The sequence below is a fragment of the Melanostigma gelatinosum genome (genome assembly GCF_949748355.1).
Source record: "Melanostigma gelatinosum genome assembly, chromosome: 7".
NCBI lineage: Eukaryota > Metazoa > Chordata > Actinopteri > Perciformes > Zoarcidae > Melanostigma > Melanostigma gelatinosum.
The window spans coordinates 2,468,318-2,487,787 of NC_136640.1; the positions used below are offsets into that span (position 1 = coordinate 2,468,318).

The window sequence follows — 19,470 nt, forward strand, 5'->3', positions numbered from 1 at the left end:
AGCTCTCCTCCTGTTGGTTAGCCGTTAGCGGTGCTGCTAACGCTACTAGCTCTCCTCCTGTTGGTTTAAACACTGATTGGTTGTTCTACTGAGTCAGTAAAACTTTATTTACACTGTGATGGTTAACGTTAAACATTTTGAGTGTCCGGATCCCAAAGTTTTCCATTCTTACTTCAGAGGCTTCACGTCTTTTTGACTGTATCCTCAGTTCTTCTGTTTGTCAGATTCTAAAGGTGTGTGTGTGTGTGTGTGTGTGTGTGTGTGTGTGTGTGTGTGTGTGTGTGTGTGTGTGTGTGTGTGTGTGTGTGTGTGTGTGTGTGTGTGTGTGTGTGTGTGTGTGTGTGTGTGTGTGTGTGTGTGTGTGTGTGTGTGTGTGTGTGTGTGTGTGTGTGTGTGTGTGTGATAAGAACATCCATTGGTTGACTTGGTGACGGCTGCTCCAGTCTCCATTTATGGCCCTAACCTGTTTAAAGGTCACTTTGGTCGGGAATCAAACCTGACACAGATACTTGATGGTGAAACCACTTGTTTACATTTTGGTTTGACTGACAAAAAAACTACAAAACATCCTCCAAAAGTACATCTCCCTCCACATTCCTTTCCTGTTCTGTAAACAACGTATCCTCATGCAACAGTGATGATATCTTACGAAAAAGTTACTCCTCTTTTTTCCAAGTCCAGCAACACGTGTTAAATTCCGATCGTTACATGCATACATATTTTTCAAAATAAACATCTCTCTTCACAGGAAACAACTTAGTTAGGTTTAATAAAGATCGTGACATATTTAGTTAGGTTGAGGCAACAAAACTACTTCGTTGAGTTTAGAATCAGATATCTGTTTGGGTTAGATAAGTGGCGTTACTGAAGTACGCAAGTTAAGTGACAAATAAATCAACGTTGACTTCTCGTTTCACACGGAGAACGAACAGCAGAATCTTGTGAAAGATCGTCTTTTTTTGTTTCGACCCACCTCTCCTCCCAAACACGATTATGTGGATTACTTATGAATTTATTTCGTGATATATTATCTACCAATTACAGCGCAGGTGTAGCTACGAACGCTGTATAAGAGCAGCACTCTGTTGGCGTGGTGTACATGTGTGCATGGAGGGAAATGTAAAACCCAACTGAATGTCTTGTTGAAGTGAATCACTCGGGGTTGGATCAGTGTTTACAGCAGCGTCAATCTCCCACCAGCTTCATCCCCAAACCACCAAACGCACTCGTTAACGCACACCGCGCGCCTCAAAGCCCATTCTCAAAGCCTTTCTTAAAATTCATCAAAGACTCTGGAATCCCGCGCGTGTGCACGTGCGCGCGCACTTCGTTTCAGTATGAAAACATCTTCATCAGCTTTTGTGCGGTTGAGTTTGTGCAGCTGCTGTCGAGACGTTTCCACCTCTCATTCAGCCTTAAAGAAGTACATGAATATGATTATTATCATTTATTTCATTGAGTGCTATTTCATAGTGTTGTTGTGTGGAGACACAATAACAAGCCTGACATTAGATATTTGCAGAAACTCTGTTTCATCTACATGAATGCTCTTTGTGTCCTTATATCCTTATTCTTATTTTGCATCTTCCTTTAGTGACAGCTAACCTGAAAAGGTGTGTGTGTGTGTGTGTGTGTGTGTGTCGTGCTTCCTGTCTGCTGCTAAAACAACCACGCCGGTCGCTAACAGCACAAGCTAGAGCGCGTGCAGCGAGCCCTCGTCGCCTGCCAGTCCTGCAGAGATGATGTCATTGTTTGAGGCCGCCGATGCTCGGGGTGAATAATGGAGAGCTCGGAGCCGAAGAGGGTGGAGGGAGTGCGGGCTCAATCCCACAAGTGTGTTGTTGCTCGCTTTGGCTCCTCGGTGGTACCAGACACAGAGCCCACAACTCCTCCACGTTACCAGGAGGATATCAAAGTGGGAGGAGGAGGAGGAAGGAGAGGAATGCAGCAGATCGTGTTTAAAGTGGTTTCTGTTTCTGCTGTAAAGCTAAAAACAAAAAATATTTTAACTCAAATCTAAAGATGCTAATGCAGAAATGCCTTTGCTGCCCTGTTTTTTTAAATCCTTGTTTCCAGACTGTAGGGATTGAACCGGTGGAATCATCTCACTTTAATGGCAGATTTTCCCAGGGTGCTTTGGGGGGGAAGCTGCGCGCTACGATGATGAAGTTGCGGTAATTTTGCAGTAAACCTCAGTGACTAAACAAAACAAAGTTTCCAGCATCTTAAATCCCTCACAGCGGCTTTACTGTTGGATTCAATCCGTCCTTCAATCGGAGGGTCGGCGGTTCGATCCCCGGCTCCGCTAGCCGCATGTCGATGTGTCCTTGAGCAAGACACTTAACCCCAGAATTGCTCCCGTAGCTGAGCCTACGGTGTAGAATGTGATAGAATCTGAATTGTAAGTCGCTTTGGATAAAAGCGTCTGCTAAATGACTGTCATGGAAATGAGTGAAGCAAACCTCTTGAGGCAGTGGCTTTTATTGTGAAAGGTCAGAGCGGAAGTAGTGAGGCTGGTAATATGCTGTTGAAAAAGTGGGATTTATAAATAGTTTGCCGTCACTTGTCGACCATAGACTGTATATAATAAGTGAACAGGAAGTGACCATATCTGGACTGAGGAGTGACGTAGAGACGCCGTACACGTCTCTGGTAGAGACCTGTCAATCACTGTGTAGCCCCGCCCTAAAGCATCCCCTGCTTTATGGTCTGTGTGACTTCTAAATGGACCATAATGTACTAAATGAACATCATGCTGTATTGAAGAAGACTTGAAACTAGAGATTGAGACATAAACTCATGTTTACAATGTTTACTGAGGTAATAAATCAAGAGAGAAGTAGTCATTTTCTATAGACTTTATACAACCAGAGGAGTCGCCCCCTGGTGGACACTAGAGAGAATGCAGCTTTAACACATGAAGCGTCGGGTCCATGACTTCACTGATTGGTCTGTGGTTTGTCTGCAGCAGCTGTACATGTACTTAGAGCTGTCAGCTTGTAAAGACTCGTGTTAACGTTCAGGTCTGAACAAGAGTCGGCGATGCAAAGACTTACAAATGAGAGGACGACAAACTGAGCTTCTCTTCCAGTGTAATGAAATGTTCCTCCATTGTCTTGTTGGTGGTGTTCAAGTTTCTCAGACTTTACTAATCCTCTGACGAGAATCATCTGGCCTCCACTCATCTGGTCTTGATGACTCATGCAGCGAGAGGCCTGTTTGCTGTGTCTACCTTTGTGAACACTAAACTCTACTATCAAACATGCCCCAAAGTGGCGTTGGTTCCATCCCATGTACTGAGTGTATATTGGTCCTGCAGCTACAACAAATCCAGAGGCTTTTTATTTGGATCCGAGCACTAATGAGGAAAGCAGTGAGTCTCTCGGTTGCATGTATCGGCTTGTTAATGTTGTTAAAGGAAAAGCCTCGCTCGCCTACTTGTGGATGTGACACCTTTAAAAGAGACAATTAGTTAAAGTCAAGTTGTTCTAGAAAGTTTCATGAGCATGTTAGATTCCCTTTATATAAATGTGGCCTACATGGTTTGTCCCAGCTGCTTCTTTTCTAATTCTCAGTGGATGAATTATGTTTAATTAACATCAGATGCCGTCACTGATGGACACACTACGTTATTGGTTCTAGATGCTTCTTATTAAGGGTGTTACGACAGGAACCTGTCATGTTTTGGTGGCGGTGGAGGGTTGTTTCTCTGGTCAGGAGCTGCAGGTCACACTGTGATTTTGCAGGTTGCTGAATAAGACTTTGCATGAAAACAGTCGTCAGTTCATCCGTCTTTCACCTTACGATAAAGTTTTGTTGAATTTAACGTGTTTCCAAAAGTTTTCTCTCTCTTTTGTCATGAAAAAAAGGACGTCAACACACAGTTTGGGTAAACGGTTAAAGTGACGATCGCGCAGGTTTTTACCTAAAGTTGACGAAGTTTTAACCACAGACTGTAGAAGAAGTGGAAGTAGTCATCGTGGCGTCACTCATTGGTTTGTGGACTGATGTTTTGAAGCCTTGAGTTTGGCGATTTTGCCGTCGCCATCTTGGATTGCGGTCGTCGCCATGCTGGTGTTTTTTTTTTGCAACCAATTAACAGGAAGTGACCATATTTGGAAGCATCCCCTGCTTTATGGTCTGTTTGACTCTAAAGAGGAGTCGCCCCCTGGTGGACACGAGATAGAATGCAGCTTTTACACATGGCGCTTTGACTTCACTCTTCAGCTTGGTTGAAACTGTCTGGTTGCTCTGAGGGTTTTCTCCAATGATGTTCTCACAATGCGCGTCGTTCATTTGTAATTTCAAACAAACCTCAAACATGTTAAGTGGAGGACTCTAAGGGAAGACGGCTGATGTTGGCCTGAGCATCCAGAACACAGAGGCTGGTGTGAGGACGCTCTGGTTATCTGTGAGTCTGAGAGCAGGTTTTATTGAGCTCGCAACAAAGACGGCGTGTTGCATGAGAAGATAACGGGAAGCTTTTTACGGACGACAAATGTGCCTCATTATGGTGGAGATAGCTCTGTGTTTAGTGTCTGGATGAGGCCCCGCGCTGCGTTTACCTCTCGGCAAATTGTTTTTCATCTTCGCAAGTCATCATCCTCCTCTAGATTCAGCGGTCTGTGGAGACGCTGGCAGTCGCCATCGCCGCCAATGAGCCCTCAGACGGAGAGATTTACTGCTGCAACACCTCGGCCTTTAGAGAGAGAGAGAGACAGAAATACAGAGCTTTTACTGAGGAGGAGGAGGAGGAGGAGGAGAGCAAGCAAGAAAGAGCAGGAGAAGAGAGTTGCTTAGCGGCTGCTAATCGTTCCTTTTGTTCGAGGAGAAAAAGGTTAAATTTGTGTCTTTCACTTATTTATAGAGATCATAAAACTCAAGATTCACATCATGATAACGTTATAATGTACCTTCAGTCAGTACTCATGTTCACTGAGCAGAGCCTGAAGGCCTCATCATGTAACTGAAGTGAACCTCCTGTTGGTTAGCCGTTAGCGGTGCTGCTAACGTTACTAGCTCTCCTCCTGTTGGTTAGCGGTGCTGCTAACGTTACTAGCTCTCCTCCTCTTGGTTAGCGGTGCTGCTAACGTTACTAGCTCTCCTCCTGTTGGTTAGCCGTTAGCGGTGCTGCTAAGATTACTAGCTCTCCTCTTGTTGGTTAGCCGTTAGCGGTGCTGATAACGTTACTAGCTCTCTTCCTGTTGGTTAGCCGTTAGCGGTGCTGATAACGTTACTAGCTCTCCTGTTGGTTAGCAGTTAGCGGTGCTGCTAACGTTACTAGCTCTCCTGTTGCTTTAAACACTGATTGGTTGTTTACAATAAAACATGATCAGAGATCAGAGACTAGAAACATGTTCTACTGAGTCAGTAAAACTTTATTTACACTCTGATGGTTAACGGTAAACTGTGACATTAATCTGAGGTTGTTTGGTCAACACAACCGTGTTGATGCAACACGGTTGTGTTGACCAAACAAAACTCAACGTGTTGTTGCTGAAATGCTTTCTGGGTATTTGAGGCCTCTGCTCTTCTTGTAGGATCATTGTTGTTGGTGCAGAACGGTGGATCCAAACCCTGATGAAATGTTTCAGACTCATTCATCTTCATCCTCGTCATCATTGCGACAGTAGAGATGCAGGAGGAGGGATTGCGTCTTGATCTCGGCTGACGATGGCGGAGGAGATGTTTGTTGTTTGTTGTTTGGCTCCAGGAGTCGGGAGGTAAAAAAATAAAAAAAAATGCTTTTGGAGCAAGACGATCAATAAAAGATGAGGAGAGGAAGGCAGCGCGGAACAATGAGAAAGATGAAATGGAGGATTTATTACTTTATTACTCATTGATCTGTGTGTCTGATGGGAGGAGCACTGAGTGGAGGAGCCGTGTGTGACGTGCTCTCACTGTTACAGCTCCACCAGACAGGAAATGCTCTTTATTCTTCTCATTGTCATCTTCAAGAATCATTAAAAACAAAGTAATAAATACAGATATAATATGCATAAATGTACCAAATTATTTATTTATTATTCAAATAATAAACGTGTACGCCACAAACCTGGTGTAAAGAACAGGAATTCTGAACGTCAGTATTTCTTTCTCCTGCGTCTGGAAACCAAAAGCAGCGAGTGAAGAAAGGATGCAGAGAGCTGAGAGCTCCTCAGCGTTGGTGGTGTTCTTGTCACTGCGAGCCGGAACGTTGATGAACCGCGTTGCTCGTTGATGAACCGCGTTGCTCGTTGATGAACCGCGTTGCTCGTTGATGAACCGCGTTGCTCGTTGATGAACCGCGTTGCTCGTTGTCAACGAGCAACGCGGTTCATCAACGAGCAACGCGGTTCATCAACGAGTCGTTGATGAACCGCGTTGCTCGTTGATGAACCGCGTTGCTCGTTGATGAACCGCGTTGCTCGTTGATAAAGCGCGTTGCTCGTTGGCTGCAGACCGACGGAGTGCGAGATGCTAAATGTGTTATAAAGCAACAAAGGTTGAACATCCTGTAAACTGTTTGATTTGGCTGCAAAATATTAACTCGCATGAAGATTTTTAACATCTTTTTATGTTTAAATGGTTCATTGGCGTTACACATACAAGGAGCGTAGCTCAGTGATTGGTGCGTGACAATGAACATTGTGCAATAGTGAAAGACGTCATTTTAAAATGACAAATGTAGAATATAAATACGGTAAACAAACAATAATGCGTTAAAACAAGTGTTGTTAAAGTGTGTGTTGATAGAGAAACATCTAAACCGACTCGGCTTTCTTTGCTTTTCATTCTTGTGCGGCAAATAAAAACCTTGTCGTCTGAACCCTAAACATGTAAGTGGTGTTTCTATCAGCGACCTCTTTGTGACGGTCACGTGATCACGTTAAATACATTCAGAGGAACACGACCGTCTGCGGCCCAGATTCCACCGGTTTCACGCCGCCGAGTATAAAGTCTACTTGAGTGGATCCTGTGTTTCGTCCCGCAGGCCAACCTGAACGACTCTCACAACCAGATGGTGGTGCACTGGGCCGGCAAGAGGAGCAACGTCATCGTGGCTCTGGCCCGAGACAGCGCCGGAGCCATCGGGCCCAAGACCAGCTCGGTGAGGCCACGTGTGTGTGAGACGTGTAGAGAGAACTAGAACATGTAGAATAACGAAGCTGTAATGACATGAAGAAGAAAAGAAAGTAAAGTTGGAATGATGATGGCCAGTGTTAATAACAGTGAGATCACATGGGGCCGGTGAAAGCATCTTAAACCGTCTTTGCTGGTCTTGTTAAAATGTCTCGTCTCGTCGTCTCCAGGTCTACGTGTCCTACGACTACGGGACGTCCTTCACGCTGGTCTCAGACAAGTTCCAGCTGTCGGGGGTCCCGGCCAACGGCGGCAACAAGCAGGTCATCTCCCAGTTCTACCACAGCCCGGCAGACAACAAGAGGGTGAGTCACTGCTGGGGGGGTCTCTGGAGACCAGACTGGAGTCACGTGAGCCGCACCGTGGATTCTGTGTTCACTGTATGTCTTAATACAGCTGAATCAACCCCAAATACACTATTCTACTGTGATTTAACTGCAATAAACCGATAGAAAGGGCGTCTTTAATACCTATATGATGATGTTCGTTTGTAAAAAGCCTGAGTTCGTGTTCTGTTAGTTCTCTCTGCAAGACGACAAGAAAACAATTCAACTGAATTATCTCAGACGTCATACTTCTGCTCCAGATGAAGTCTTGTTTTTTGCTGATGTGTGCATGTTTCCTTCCCGATCCTGCAGTACCTCTTCGTGGACTCCACCAACAACTACCTGTGGAACACCTTTGACTTCTGCAGCAGCGTGCAGGGCTTCTCGCTGTCCTTCAAGCCGACCGACCTGCTGCTCCACAGCCAGAGAGCCGGCCTGGTGCTCGGCTACGACGCCTCTCACCCCAACAAGCAGGTAACGCTGTCGGCCATTACCCTCAGCGCTGGCGGTGGAAACGCATGTAAGCGTGACTGATGGAAATGTGTGAAAGCTTTCTGAGTTCTGGTGACTTCCTGCAGATGGAGACGCTTCTAAACCGTCAGACTTCCACGTTGGAGCAGAAATTCTTTCATTTTAGATGCAAACACTCTGCTAGCACAACAAGATTAACTGAACGTGCACGATGGCGTTCATGTTCCTATTCTTCTTTCCATCGACTTTATTTCTTAGAAGTTTGTTCTGTAGGAACTGGGGAGGACCCCTGAAACCCGGTTCTAAATGAGTAAAACCCGGAGTGTCGTTGAGGTCCGGAGGCACCGGTTCTGCTGTCGGTACTTTAGATGTTCTGGAGCGAGACCTCCTCGTCTCAGACCTCCTCGTCTCAGACGTCCTCGTCTCAGACGTCCTCGTCTCAGACCTCCTCGTCTCAGACCTCCTCGTCTCAGACCTCCTCGTCTCAGACCTCCTCGTCTCAGACCTCCTCGTCTCAGACCTCCTCGTCTCAGACGTCCTCGTCTCAGACCTCCTCGTCTCAGACCTCCTCGTCTCAGACCTCCTCGTCTCAGACGTCCTCGTCTCAGACGTCCTCGTCTCAGACCTCCTCGTCTCAGACCTCCTCGTCTCAGACCTCCTCGTCTCAGACCTCCTCGTCTCAGACCTCCTCGTCTCAGACGTCCTCGTCTCAGACGTCCTCGTCTCAGACCTCCTCGTCTCAGACCTCCTCGTCTCAGACCTCCTCGTCTCAGACCTCCTCGTCTCAGACGTCCTCGTCTCAGACGTCCTCGTCTCAGACCTCCTCGTCTCAGACCTCCTCGTCTCAGACCTCCTCGTCTCAGACCTCCTCGTCTCAGACCTCCTCGTCTCAGACCTCCTCGTCTCAGACCTCCTCGTCTCAGACCTCCTCGTCTCAGACCTCCTCGTCTCAGACCTCCTCGTCTCAGACCTCCTCGTCTCAGACGTCCTCGTCTCAGACCTCCTCGTCTCAGACCTCCTCGTCTCAGACCTCCTCGTCTCAGACCTCCTCGTCTCAGACCTCCTCGTCTCAGACCTCCTCGTCTCAGACCTCCTCGTCTCAGACGGTGCTCATCCTGCTCCTCCAGCTGCAGGATGTTGTACCCAAGAGGAGAAACCGGTCTCAGACCTCCTCGTCTCAGACCTCCTCGTCTCAGACGGTGCTCATCCTGCTCCTCCAGCTGCAGGACGTTGTACCCAAGAGGAGAAACCGCTCGCTCTGCTGTCTTCATGTCACGTCTTAGTTTCCTCGTCTATTAAGCACAACAGCAGCTCTCCGGTGTTCTCATGTGTAAGAGCCAAAAGCGAAGGAATGAGGTTGACCTACATGTTAACAGTACCCCCCCCCCCCCCCCCCCCCCCTCTCTCCCTCCTGTAGCTGTGGAAATCAGACGACTTCGGGGAGACGTGGGTGTTGATCCAGGAGCACGTGAAGACCTACTTTTGGTAAGAACCCAGACGAGAACATAAACCGAGTGTGAGACTGTACTCTGCTGCGTTCAAGGAGCCGGTAAATGTAGGAAATACAACCGTCCCAGGAAATACAAGTTGCGTCAGCATCGCTGGAGACGGATGGTTCTCGTGGGCTTTTAATTGGGAGCAAATACTGTTAAATCTATGAACGCGTCAGTGTGGAAGCTACTGTGAGCAGAATGAGAGGCGACGATGAGTTGCTGGCTCGATGTTTGAGGCACAAGGTGCTTCAGGACATCAGCATGTTGGGGAGGTAACGATCATCTCCATCATCTCCATTCTTGTCCACAAAGTCTCAAATTCTTTCCCCTTGTTCTAGAGATCCACTCGCTTTAAAAAAGAGAGAGAAATATTGTTTTATTTGTCTTTACGGTTCCTTCCATGATGTCATCAGACACTCATAACAACAATCTGAGCCCGTCGGCAGAACAGACGACACTCTTAGTGGAAGCAACGCAACACGTTGCTTGTTTTTTTGCAAAACATTGTCACATCTGTCGTCTTCGCCATTAATTAAGCAAAAAATTGGATCCACACAAAATAGAACGAGCAACCTAAACATCCCATTCAATGTATCGAATGTGTTTTTTTGTCAATGCATAAAGTATGAAACATGCTGTTGAGATGCACAGATTACATCTCATAACCTGGGCTCCACAATAAGAAATGCCACGTCGGGCTCCTAAATCCAGCCTCCTGACCAAGATGGCGACGGCCAAATGGCCGAACGCAAGGATTCAAAACTCCGGTCCTCAAAGCAACAGGAGGCGTCGCGTTGACTTCCGCCTCTTCTTGTGCACTCTTTGCTTTCCTTTGATTCTTTGTGCAGAAGATCTGTCGATTATTTCAACTTATCGACGAAACAAAAAGAATGTGTGAATGTCAGTCGGCTAAGAGTGCCTTTGTTCGAGGAGAACCCTTATTGACATTATTGACGTCCGTATTTAATCCACTTTAGGTTGTTAAATATGCCCCAAAATCACAAATGAGCATTCAGTTCATGCACGAGCGTCACAGGCTCCAAACATTCATACCGGCTGCTGCTGGAGCTCAGGCAGGATCAACGCTGCTGTTGGCAACGTGACAAAATGCACTTTGAGTCGTCCGATATTTAATGTTCCGATTAAAAACGTGAACATAAAGGAGAGCACTAACGTGTGAGATGTAAACGTCGGCCGTGCAGCTTCTCTGTCCTCGTGGTGCTGATGGTTGTTGAGACAGTCAAAGCCAGTCGCTCGTCTTTCAGTTTCCACAGAATCCGACCAGCAGGATCGACATACAGCTCACAGTCAACGTTAACTTCAGGTGTAGGAGCAGCCTTTCATGTTGAAGCCCATTCAGTTGCACTGTTGCCATCAGACAGACAATAAAAGCAGCGGTTGCATAACCCTCTTGTGCCAAACGAAAAGAAAGCAGTCAGCGCACGAGGAAGTGCTGGAAAATGAGGAAACAGCCTCAGACCACTGATGTCTGCCAGCTGATGACCCACAGATCACTCACACACACGCACGCACGCACGCACGCGCGCAGACACACGCACACACACACGCACACGCACACGCACACACACAGTGCTCATGCTATTACTGAGAGAATAGGACCTGAGTACTGACGCAGTAAAAACCAAATACAGGAAGTGTTTTTAAAATATGATAACATCAATGTTGACAACACTTCCTCATTGGGAGGTGACGAAGCATAAACCGATGTATTCAGTGTTCATTCTGATGCGTTTGTTGACGTCAGCAAATGGAAGAAACGAGATATTTAAAGTTTGAAGATGACTCTAATGAATTTGTCAGTGGAAGCAGTTCAACTGAAACCCTTTAAGATGTTTAACGTGGTGTTTGAATGTCGGGCCGTGTGGGCAGATTAAGGGAACAGTCTGAGGGCCGGTTTCAGGATTAGTAAGACGGGAACGTAGATCAACAGTTGGTTTCTAAGTTGAAATGTCATTTTATATATAAGGAACTCAAAGCAGGTTGACATTGAAACGTTGGTTTCAGGGTTAAAATGGTTGAATTACCTGTTGCGATGAAAGCAGTTGTAACATCGGTTAAAGTCGAAGAAGAAGACTTCGTTGCTTTGAACTGAAACTTTTTCCTCCTTTTTTTTTTTTGATTTCTGCATTTTCAAATTCTTCCCTGTAAAACGCTGATGCAGCAGAATCCGTCTCTTAACTTTCCTCCCGAGTGACTCCACATCTGTGTCAACACTTCTCATTATCCATTCATGAAACTAGCTTCAGCAGCTAGGTCGGCTAATTCATGTGTGATCAGAGTGAAGTATGCTCGAAGCTTGGTATTTATAACCTGCATCGTGTTTTTGTAAACGCATCACGGCTTGTTTTTCATCTCAGCAGGTGTCATTTATTACGTCTCCTGTCGGACAATTTCTGTGCCGTTAGATTCTGTGAAAATGAGTCATTTTAGCCGTTTGCATCGTGTATTCATGATGTCACTTCAATCGTATTCAAAAAGACCTCCGAACACGGTGACGACCAACAGACGACGTGGATCGATGCGTGCAGCCGACGGACCACGTCTGGGCATGCTCATAGAAAACGAGGCAATGCAACTTCTTAAAGAACAGAGAGCACATTCTTTCTGTCATTTTTGGTTTTGTTTACAGGGAAACAAGTTGTTTCCTCAGGATGAAAAGAGATAGAATTTAAAAGTAAATTCGTGGTGGACAAACCAATTAAATGCATCCACATGTCTAAGCTACAGTCAGCGCAAGTGACAGTTTTTAATATGAAACAAAGACAACTTTTAATGGGCCAGAGGGGACAAAAGTTTGTTTTTAATCCACGCATGTGCTTCTCTACCGCTACCCTTTCAGCAACAGATCAAACCTCACCAGGAGGTATCGCCTCGCTTTATACACTTGACCAATGATTGCAGTGTTTTTTGCAGCTTGTGTTTATTTGCTCCACACAGCAGATGTAGCAGTTAGCTTCAGCTACCATTCACATACTTATCATGAAATACAATTCTGTCCTTTAACTTGAACTCGTGTTTCTGGATTTTTCGGTCAAATTGAAACCTGTGTGGACGTATTTTATCCCCCTATCTGAGCCATTTGGCATCCATTTGTGTCTCTGCATTGACTCATCATTCAGCCACATCGTCTCTCTCCATTTCGTCTTAAGAACACTTCATCACACTCGGCCTTCTTGGCCTGCCTGCTTGGCAGAGAAGCAACAAGTTTAGTTTACGCTCCTGATAGTTTAACCATCGATGGCGTTCAGCGGGCCGCCAGTAGGATCTGATAAAGTCTGTTAAAGCTACACCACTGCAGTGGAAGAACAGCCACGAGTAACTGCAAATGATCTGAGCACAAAGGCAGCACAAGGAAAGATTGATCTTAAACTCCCCCCCACTCCCCCGTGTCCCATCCAATTTGTGTCTAATCCTGTTTGTTCTGGCTTTAGCAGGGGGCGCTACCGCTGTGCTGCAGATCAGTGTTGTGGCGTAGAAAGCCAAAGAGACTCGAGCTGCTTAATCCTGTGATCTCACTGCTCGGAGACAGACGGAGTTCAATCCTCTGGGTATACAATGAGAAGTACAATCTGGTCTTCCATATGGATGACAGACAATGCTACAAGTCCAGCAAACAGAGTGGTTTCAAATGCATTCAGAGAAACGAAGGGATCGGGGGGGAAGAGAGATGGCAGAGGGAGAAGGTTAACAAGAAAACATGACTAAACGTCACCGCTGAAGAAAACTAAAGGAGCAAATATTTTTTAACTCAACATTCATGATTAATTGACATGTTGACGATAGCTGGTGCTTTGTATTCAAAGACTTTTAATGATTAAAATCTGATCATATTCACAATCCAGAGTTTGTTTGTTCCCTGTTGCCTTTTAAGAAAACTAAGCTGTCCTTGAGGTGTTACCTTGAGGTGTTACCTTGAGGTGTTACCTTGTTGCGTTACCTTGTTGCGTTACCTTGTTGCGTTGCCTTGTTGCGTTGCCCTTGTTATGTAACCCTGTCGCGTTGCCCTGTTACGTGACCTTCTGTTGCCATGTTACGTTGCCTTGTTGCGTTGCCTTGTTACGTTGCCTTGTTACGTTGCCCTTGTTAAGTTGCCGTTGTTATGTAACCTTGTCGCGTTGCCATGTTACGTGACCTTCTGTTGCCATGTTACGTTGCCTTGTTGCATTGCCTTGTTACGTTGCCTTGTTACGTTGCCCTTGTTATGTAACCTTGTCGCGTTTCCCTGTCGCGTTGCCATGTTGCGTTGCCATGTTGCGTTGCCATGTTGCGTTGCCTTGTTGCGTTGCCTTGTTGCGTTGCCTTGTTACGTTGCCTTGTTGCGTTGCCTTGTTACGTTGCCTTGTTACGTTGCCCTTGTTACGTTGCCTTGTTACGTTGCCCTTGTTATGTTGCCTTGTTATGTTGCCTTGTTACGTTGCCCTTGTTACGTTGCCCTTGTTACGTTGCCTTGTTGCATTGCCCTTGTTATGTAACCCTGTCGCGTTGCCCTGTCGCGTTGCCCTGTCGCGTTGCCTTGTTACGTTGCCCTTGTTACGTTGCCTTGTTACGTTGCCTTGTTGCGTTGCCTTGTTGCGTTGCCTTGTTGCGTTGCCTTGTTGCGTTGCCTTGTTACGTTGCCCTTGTTACGTTGCCCTTGTTACGTTGCCCTTGTTACGTTGCCCTTGTTATGTTGCCTTGTTACGTTGCCCTTGTTACGTTGCCCTTGTTATGTTGCCTTGTTACGTTGCCCTTGTTATGTTGCCTTGTTACGTTGCCCTTGTTACGTTGCCCTTGTTACGTTGCCTTGTTGCGTTGCCTTGTTGCGTTGCCCTTGTTATGTAACCCTGTTGCGTTGCCCTGTCGCGTTGCCATGTCGCGTTGCCCTTGTTACGTTGCCTTGTTACGTTGCCTTGTTGCGTTGCCTTGTTGCGTTGCCTTGTTGCGTTGCCTTGTTGCGTTGCCCTTGTTACGTTGCCCTTGTTACGTTGCCTTGTTACGTTGCCCTTCTTGCGTTGCCTTGTTGCGTTGCCTTGTTACGTTGCCCTTGTTACGTTGCCCTTGTTGCGTTGCCCTTGTCGCGTTGCCCTTGTCGCGTTGCCCTGTCGCGTTGCCCTGTTACGTGACCTTCTGTTGCCATGTTGCGTTGCCTTGTTACGTTGCCCTTGTTACGTTGCCCTTGTTATGTAACCTTGTCGCGTTGCCCTGTCGCGTTGCCTTGTTGCGTTGCCTTGTTGCGTTGCATTGTTGCGTTGCCTTGTTACGTTGCCTTGTTACGTTGCCCTTGTTACGTTGCCTTGTTACGTTGCCCTTGTTACGTTGCCCTTGTTACGTTGCCTTGTTACGTTGCCCTTGTTACGTTGCCTTGTTACGTTGCCTTGTTGCGTTGCCTTGTTGCGTTGCCTTGTTACGTTGCCTTGTTGCGTTGCCTTGTCGCGTTGCCCTGTCGCGTTGCCCTGTTACGTGACCTTCTGTTGCCATGTTACATTGCCTTGTTACGTTTTACGTTGCCGTTGCATTTATTCATGAATATAAATATTGAATTGGTCCTGAAGTGTTCATCTCAGTCATGATGTCTTGTTTCATCACGTATTTTATTTCTTAAAACCTCGGCTGTTGACGGTTCAGCCTAAGAAGAGTGCATTTCAGGGAAACGGTGGTCAAATGGGAAACTGCCAGAACAAGGGGAGGATGGGTGTTCAGAGATGAATTCAAAGGAAGGGACGGAGACAGATGTGAAAAGCCCTCCGTGCACTCTCAGCCCAGACGGTGTCCACCGGTTGAACCTTTGAAAGAACGCCACAGAGGCCGAGCCGACACACTGCTCCCTCTGTTCGGCTCTCGAGACTCCGACTCTCCGTGCCACGGTTTTATTCAAACACCCTTGCTGTGCACTTGTGGCCACAAATAGTTTGACCACGCTGATATTGTCGGCTTTGAAGATGCTGATGTGTCTGTATTTTATTGCTGACATTTATTATCTTGGAATTTTGTTGTTCAGAGCAACAACAAAAAAATGACAAGCGCCCCAAGGATGTCAGTTTGAAGATCCATCAGTAGGATGGGTCGGACCACTTTGACACTCGTGTGTTGGAGGAGCAGAATGTCCTCAAAAGGACCCACAGTGGGACAGTTTGTTGGGAGACGGAAACGGTAGCATTCAATGTGCTGCATCCACACATGATGAGTCGTAAGACAGGAGACGACGCTATAAATACCTCTTTTGAATAAACCTAGTGTCCCATTAGCAACCGAGCTAACTCTGAGCTGTTGTGACTGCCGGTAGCATCTTCCTGGATGCTAGTGTGTTAGCTGTTAGCTCACCAGCTCACGTTAGTTCACTAATGATGTCACCGAGGTGTGCGGATGATTTTTGTAGCGCCACTTTCAGAATAGATCGATCGGTATGTAGATTAATATATAATGCAATATGGCAAATGTAAATGAAAAATGACACATAAGATGATTGTTCAAAACAAACTATCAGTTTCACGAGTCAATTAGCTTTGAATCAATTTAGACAACAGAGTTTTGTTGAAACAATGACTGTTGAATTATCGCCCGGGCACAACCTCAATAAGAAGACATCAATTGAAAACGAAAAGCAATATTTATATATTTAACAATATTTAATATTTAGTAATAGGGTTTTGACATAAATAAATGCTGAGAAGTAAAATGGTGATGTTTTGGCATCCATGTCTGTTCTTTCAGTCAGAATTGGCCAACATTTGTCTCCCACCTCTCTTGACTCCCGCTCTCTCCTCCCCATCACAGGGGCGTGCAGCCCTACGACCCCCCCACCACGGTGCTGGTCCAGAGGCACGAGCCCCAGGGCGTCTCCACCATCCTCAGCAGCACCGACTTCTTCCAGAGCGAACAGAACCGCATGGTGATCCTGGAGCAGGTCGACAGCTTCCAGCTCCGAGACAAGTACCTGTTCGCCACCACCACGCGGGTAAGAGGGCCGGGGGGCCGGGGGAGGGGCCGCGTCGGTTCATGAGCTTATTTTAACTCCACTAAATCAACTTTAATTCAAGTTACTTAATTCATGAGTTTGGTCTGACTCTTGATACTCTTCTGACCTCCAGGCACCAACAGACTGTAATGTAGCAGCTGACGGTTCTGTTCATGTCGCTGCTCATTTGTTAACAGCTCACATATTGTATAACAGCTTCGCTCAGCATCGCAGTTTCTCACCTCAGCATAATGTGCAGAGTGTAACAGACTGTTGGATCAATATGAGTCTCCAGTGTTCGTGCAGAAGAAGCCGCATGCAGACAGACAGGCATGCAGGCATGCAGACAGGCATGCAGACAGACAGGCAGACATGCAGACAGGCAGACATGCAGACAGACAGACAGGCATGCAGACAGGCAGGCAGGCAGACAGCGAACATTATTTTGGATCTCACCTCTTATTCTCGTTTCCTTCTCGTCACAAGACGGCGTGTTGATGCTTTTATCAGTAGTGGCCACTGTGCACGCCACTTACATGCTTTAAAGTCAGGAATTTCATTTTAATTTTCAGCGCAATACTGCGATAAATATGCAGTAAAATCGACTTTAACTTTCTGTCTTTCTGCTCTTCTATTTACAAGCAACATTTGATTGAGAAAGCAATAGACGTACTGCACGTGTCACGTGTTTATGCAGATGCTTGATGCTTTCGGGATGCAACCACATGCAGGAGGCTTCATGAATCCCCGGTGGCTAATGTGGTCAAAGCTAACGGGTAACCCCTCTTTTCCAATTACTAACGTGGTCCAATGAGACGCAGCAGTTAACCTCAGAGTGATGAGAGGGCCAACAGCTGCTCACGATGTGAAGCAACATGTTCGAGCCCGTTACAAAATGTTTATTTTGTCAGTTATTAAACCAAAGAGGGCTTGTTAGAGATGCAGCTCTGTACTGTCTTGATATTTAAAGCATCAGTCAGGATTTGGGTCTTTTTCTTGTTCAGATCGACCGACGAGGAGGCGACTGTGTCTGTTTTCAGTGTGTGTCGTAGCTGTAGCAGCCGTACGGAAGCCCTGAAGGCAAAGTGAGGAAAACGAATGAATAAAACAACAACAATAATAATAATAATTTAAAAATGATTCTGGCATCCCTTATTTTTAAGTCGAGTGTAACTCGTTTTCTCTCCTGTTTTTATGAATTAAGAGCAGATTAGAGAAGGTTTTGGCAAGATCTTTCTTTTTTAATGTTCATTTGTGGACAAAAATGACCCTCTTGTGGCCAGACATCAAAATCATGTCCAGAATGCAGCCTTTGTACATCTGTGTCACTTTCCCCCCTGATGAGCACGCCCGTAGAACATCACATCAATATCGTAATCACTGTAATCGAGCTGTCAGAGCTGAGCAGCAACTCCGTCTGGGAAATGATACCGTTGGCTCAGCAGCCAGCGGGGACGCTGGGAAACACTGACTGAAGGAGCTGGATGATCTCTCACATCTTCAGCTTTAACTGTCAGACGTGACTCATCAGCAGTTTGTCATTATTGCTCTAAAGCTGCTCCGATACGTGGAGCTTTGTTTGGGTTTTCAGCGATCTCACAACAGGATATGGTTTCACAGTATTATATATATTTAGATTCCATCATTTGCCAAATTTTGTAAAATATCTTTTTAAAGAAATTCAACTTTTTTTTCTTCCTTTTTATGAATGACGTCATCATAACTGTCATTCTGCAGTAAAGAATGTTTGAGTCTCTACTTCTAGTCCTAGAGGAGCAGGACTTTCTGTTACAGACACAAAGCGAGTCCGATGTGACGGAGTAGCACAACTGCCCAACAGCTCTCTGGGTTCAGAGGGTTGAGACGCACACAGAGAGCTCTCAGCGAGGTTTGTCTGCCGGTTGTTTGGTTGACCCGTCTGTGCAGCATTGTAGGGTTGGCCAGCCGTCCGTGCTCGGCGGGGGGCCGGTGACCTGCTTTGTTGCGGTGCTGTGCGTTGACCGATGGGCTATCCTGACCCTGACTACTCGAGGCCAACGCCGAACCTCAACCCGGTCGTCTCGGCCTCAACCGGCCACGCAGGGATTGATGAGCTCCCTCCTCTCGGAGCTCTGAATGTGACCCCCCCAGAGCTGAAGAGAGCCGATTAAACCCGTGAGACAGACCAGCACAGACGCTGCCCTCTGGGGCTCGTACAGAAGTGGAATGGAGAGGATCCAGACTGACCCGTCACAGAGCATCAGCTCTTTCAGCGTCTTACTGCTGGTAGAAGCTGCTGCTAGCAGAGCTATGCATCTATATTTCCTTCGCTGCTCATTGGCTAGAAACGGAACCGTTCTTCCCGTCTCGGTTGCTCTCCCTGCTCTTCTGTCTCTGCCTCGCACTAATAGGATTAGAATAATGGAATATCACAAGCGCTGTTGGCAGTGCCGAGCTGCTTCAGCTCATTTAAGAGACAGAAACGGAGAGTTTCATCTGACGACGGGGAATCCTGAGCAACAGAGCGCTAATCAGACCCTCGAAGGTCCCGGCCTCTGGTCCCGTCGGGGACACCAGAGGGGGGAGGTTACTGGCTCAGTAGATGGAATGGGGACGTCGATGAGGCCCGTTCCCTGCTGCTCAGTCATCTGTTGGACATGTTCCCGCTGGTTGGATCACTGATCCTCTGCAAAGACATCACAGAGAAGGAAGCAGGAAGTGGAGGATTGGAGGAGCAATGATGCAGCGTAGCTTCTAGTGGTTTCTGAAGCTCGTCCTTACTTTCAGTTCCTTAAAGCATTCAGTTCAGTGAGCACCTCGGACTGTTGGAAGGTCCTGGCACCGGCCTCCTCTGTGTTTGACAGGATATTCCCAGAAGAGATCCGCTGGTGTTTAGAGCTACATGTTCTCATTTTAAACCAGTCGGACGTTAGTGCATCAACAACGGCTGTACCGGTATGGTAAAACATGCTAACCAGTTCAATTCTACCAATGTTACTCTGATATAACTCAATATGAATGCAGTCAGATCAATCTTTCTTTGTTTCTTGAGTTGGTCTAAGAAGTCCTGATTTCTTTGATACAAACCTTCGTCTTTAGACGGTTCAGAAACCTCGATCGGAGA

At 46.5% G+C, this 19,470-nt stretch overlaps 1 protein-coding gene across 2 annotated transcripts in view; it reads left to right on the forward strand.

The window, feature by feature from the left end:
* The first annotated feature begins 6,958 nt into the window (after positions 1-6,958).
* The window catches only part of sorl1 (sortilin-related receptor, L(DLR class) A repeats containing), a 42,127-nt gene continuing 29,615 nt past the window's right edge, over positions 6,959-19,470 (forward strand). For both annotated transcript variants that reach the window (XM_079271923.1, XM_079271924.1), the window contains exons 1-5: positions 6,959-7,090; positions 7,293-7,427; positions 7,761-7,922; positions 9,337-9,404; positions 16,187-16,367. In XM_079271923.1, the coding sequence (XP_079128049.1) occupies positions 7,001-7,090; positions 7,293-7,427; positions 7,761-7,922; positions 9,337-9,404; positions 16,187-16,367 (636 nt within the window). In that variant the 5' untranslated portion in view covers positions 6,959-7,000. The remainder of the gene's footprint in view (positions 7,091-7,292; positions 7,428-7,760; positions 7,923-9,336; positions 9,405-16,186; positions 16,368-19,470) is intronic.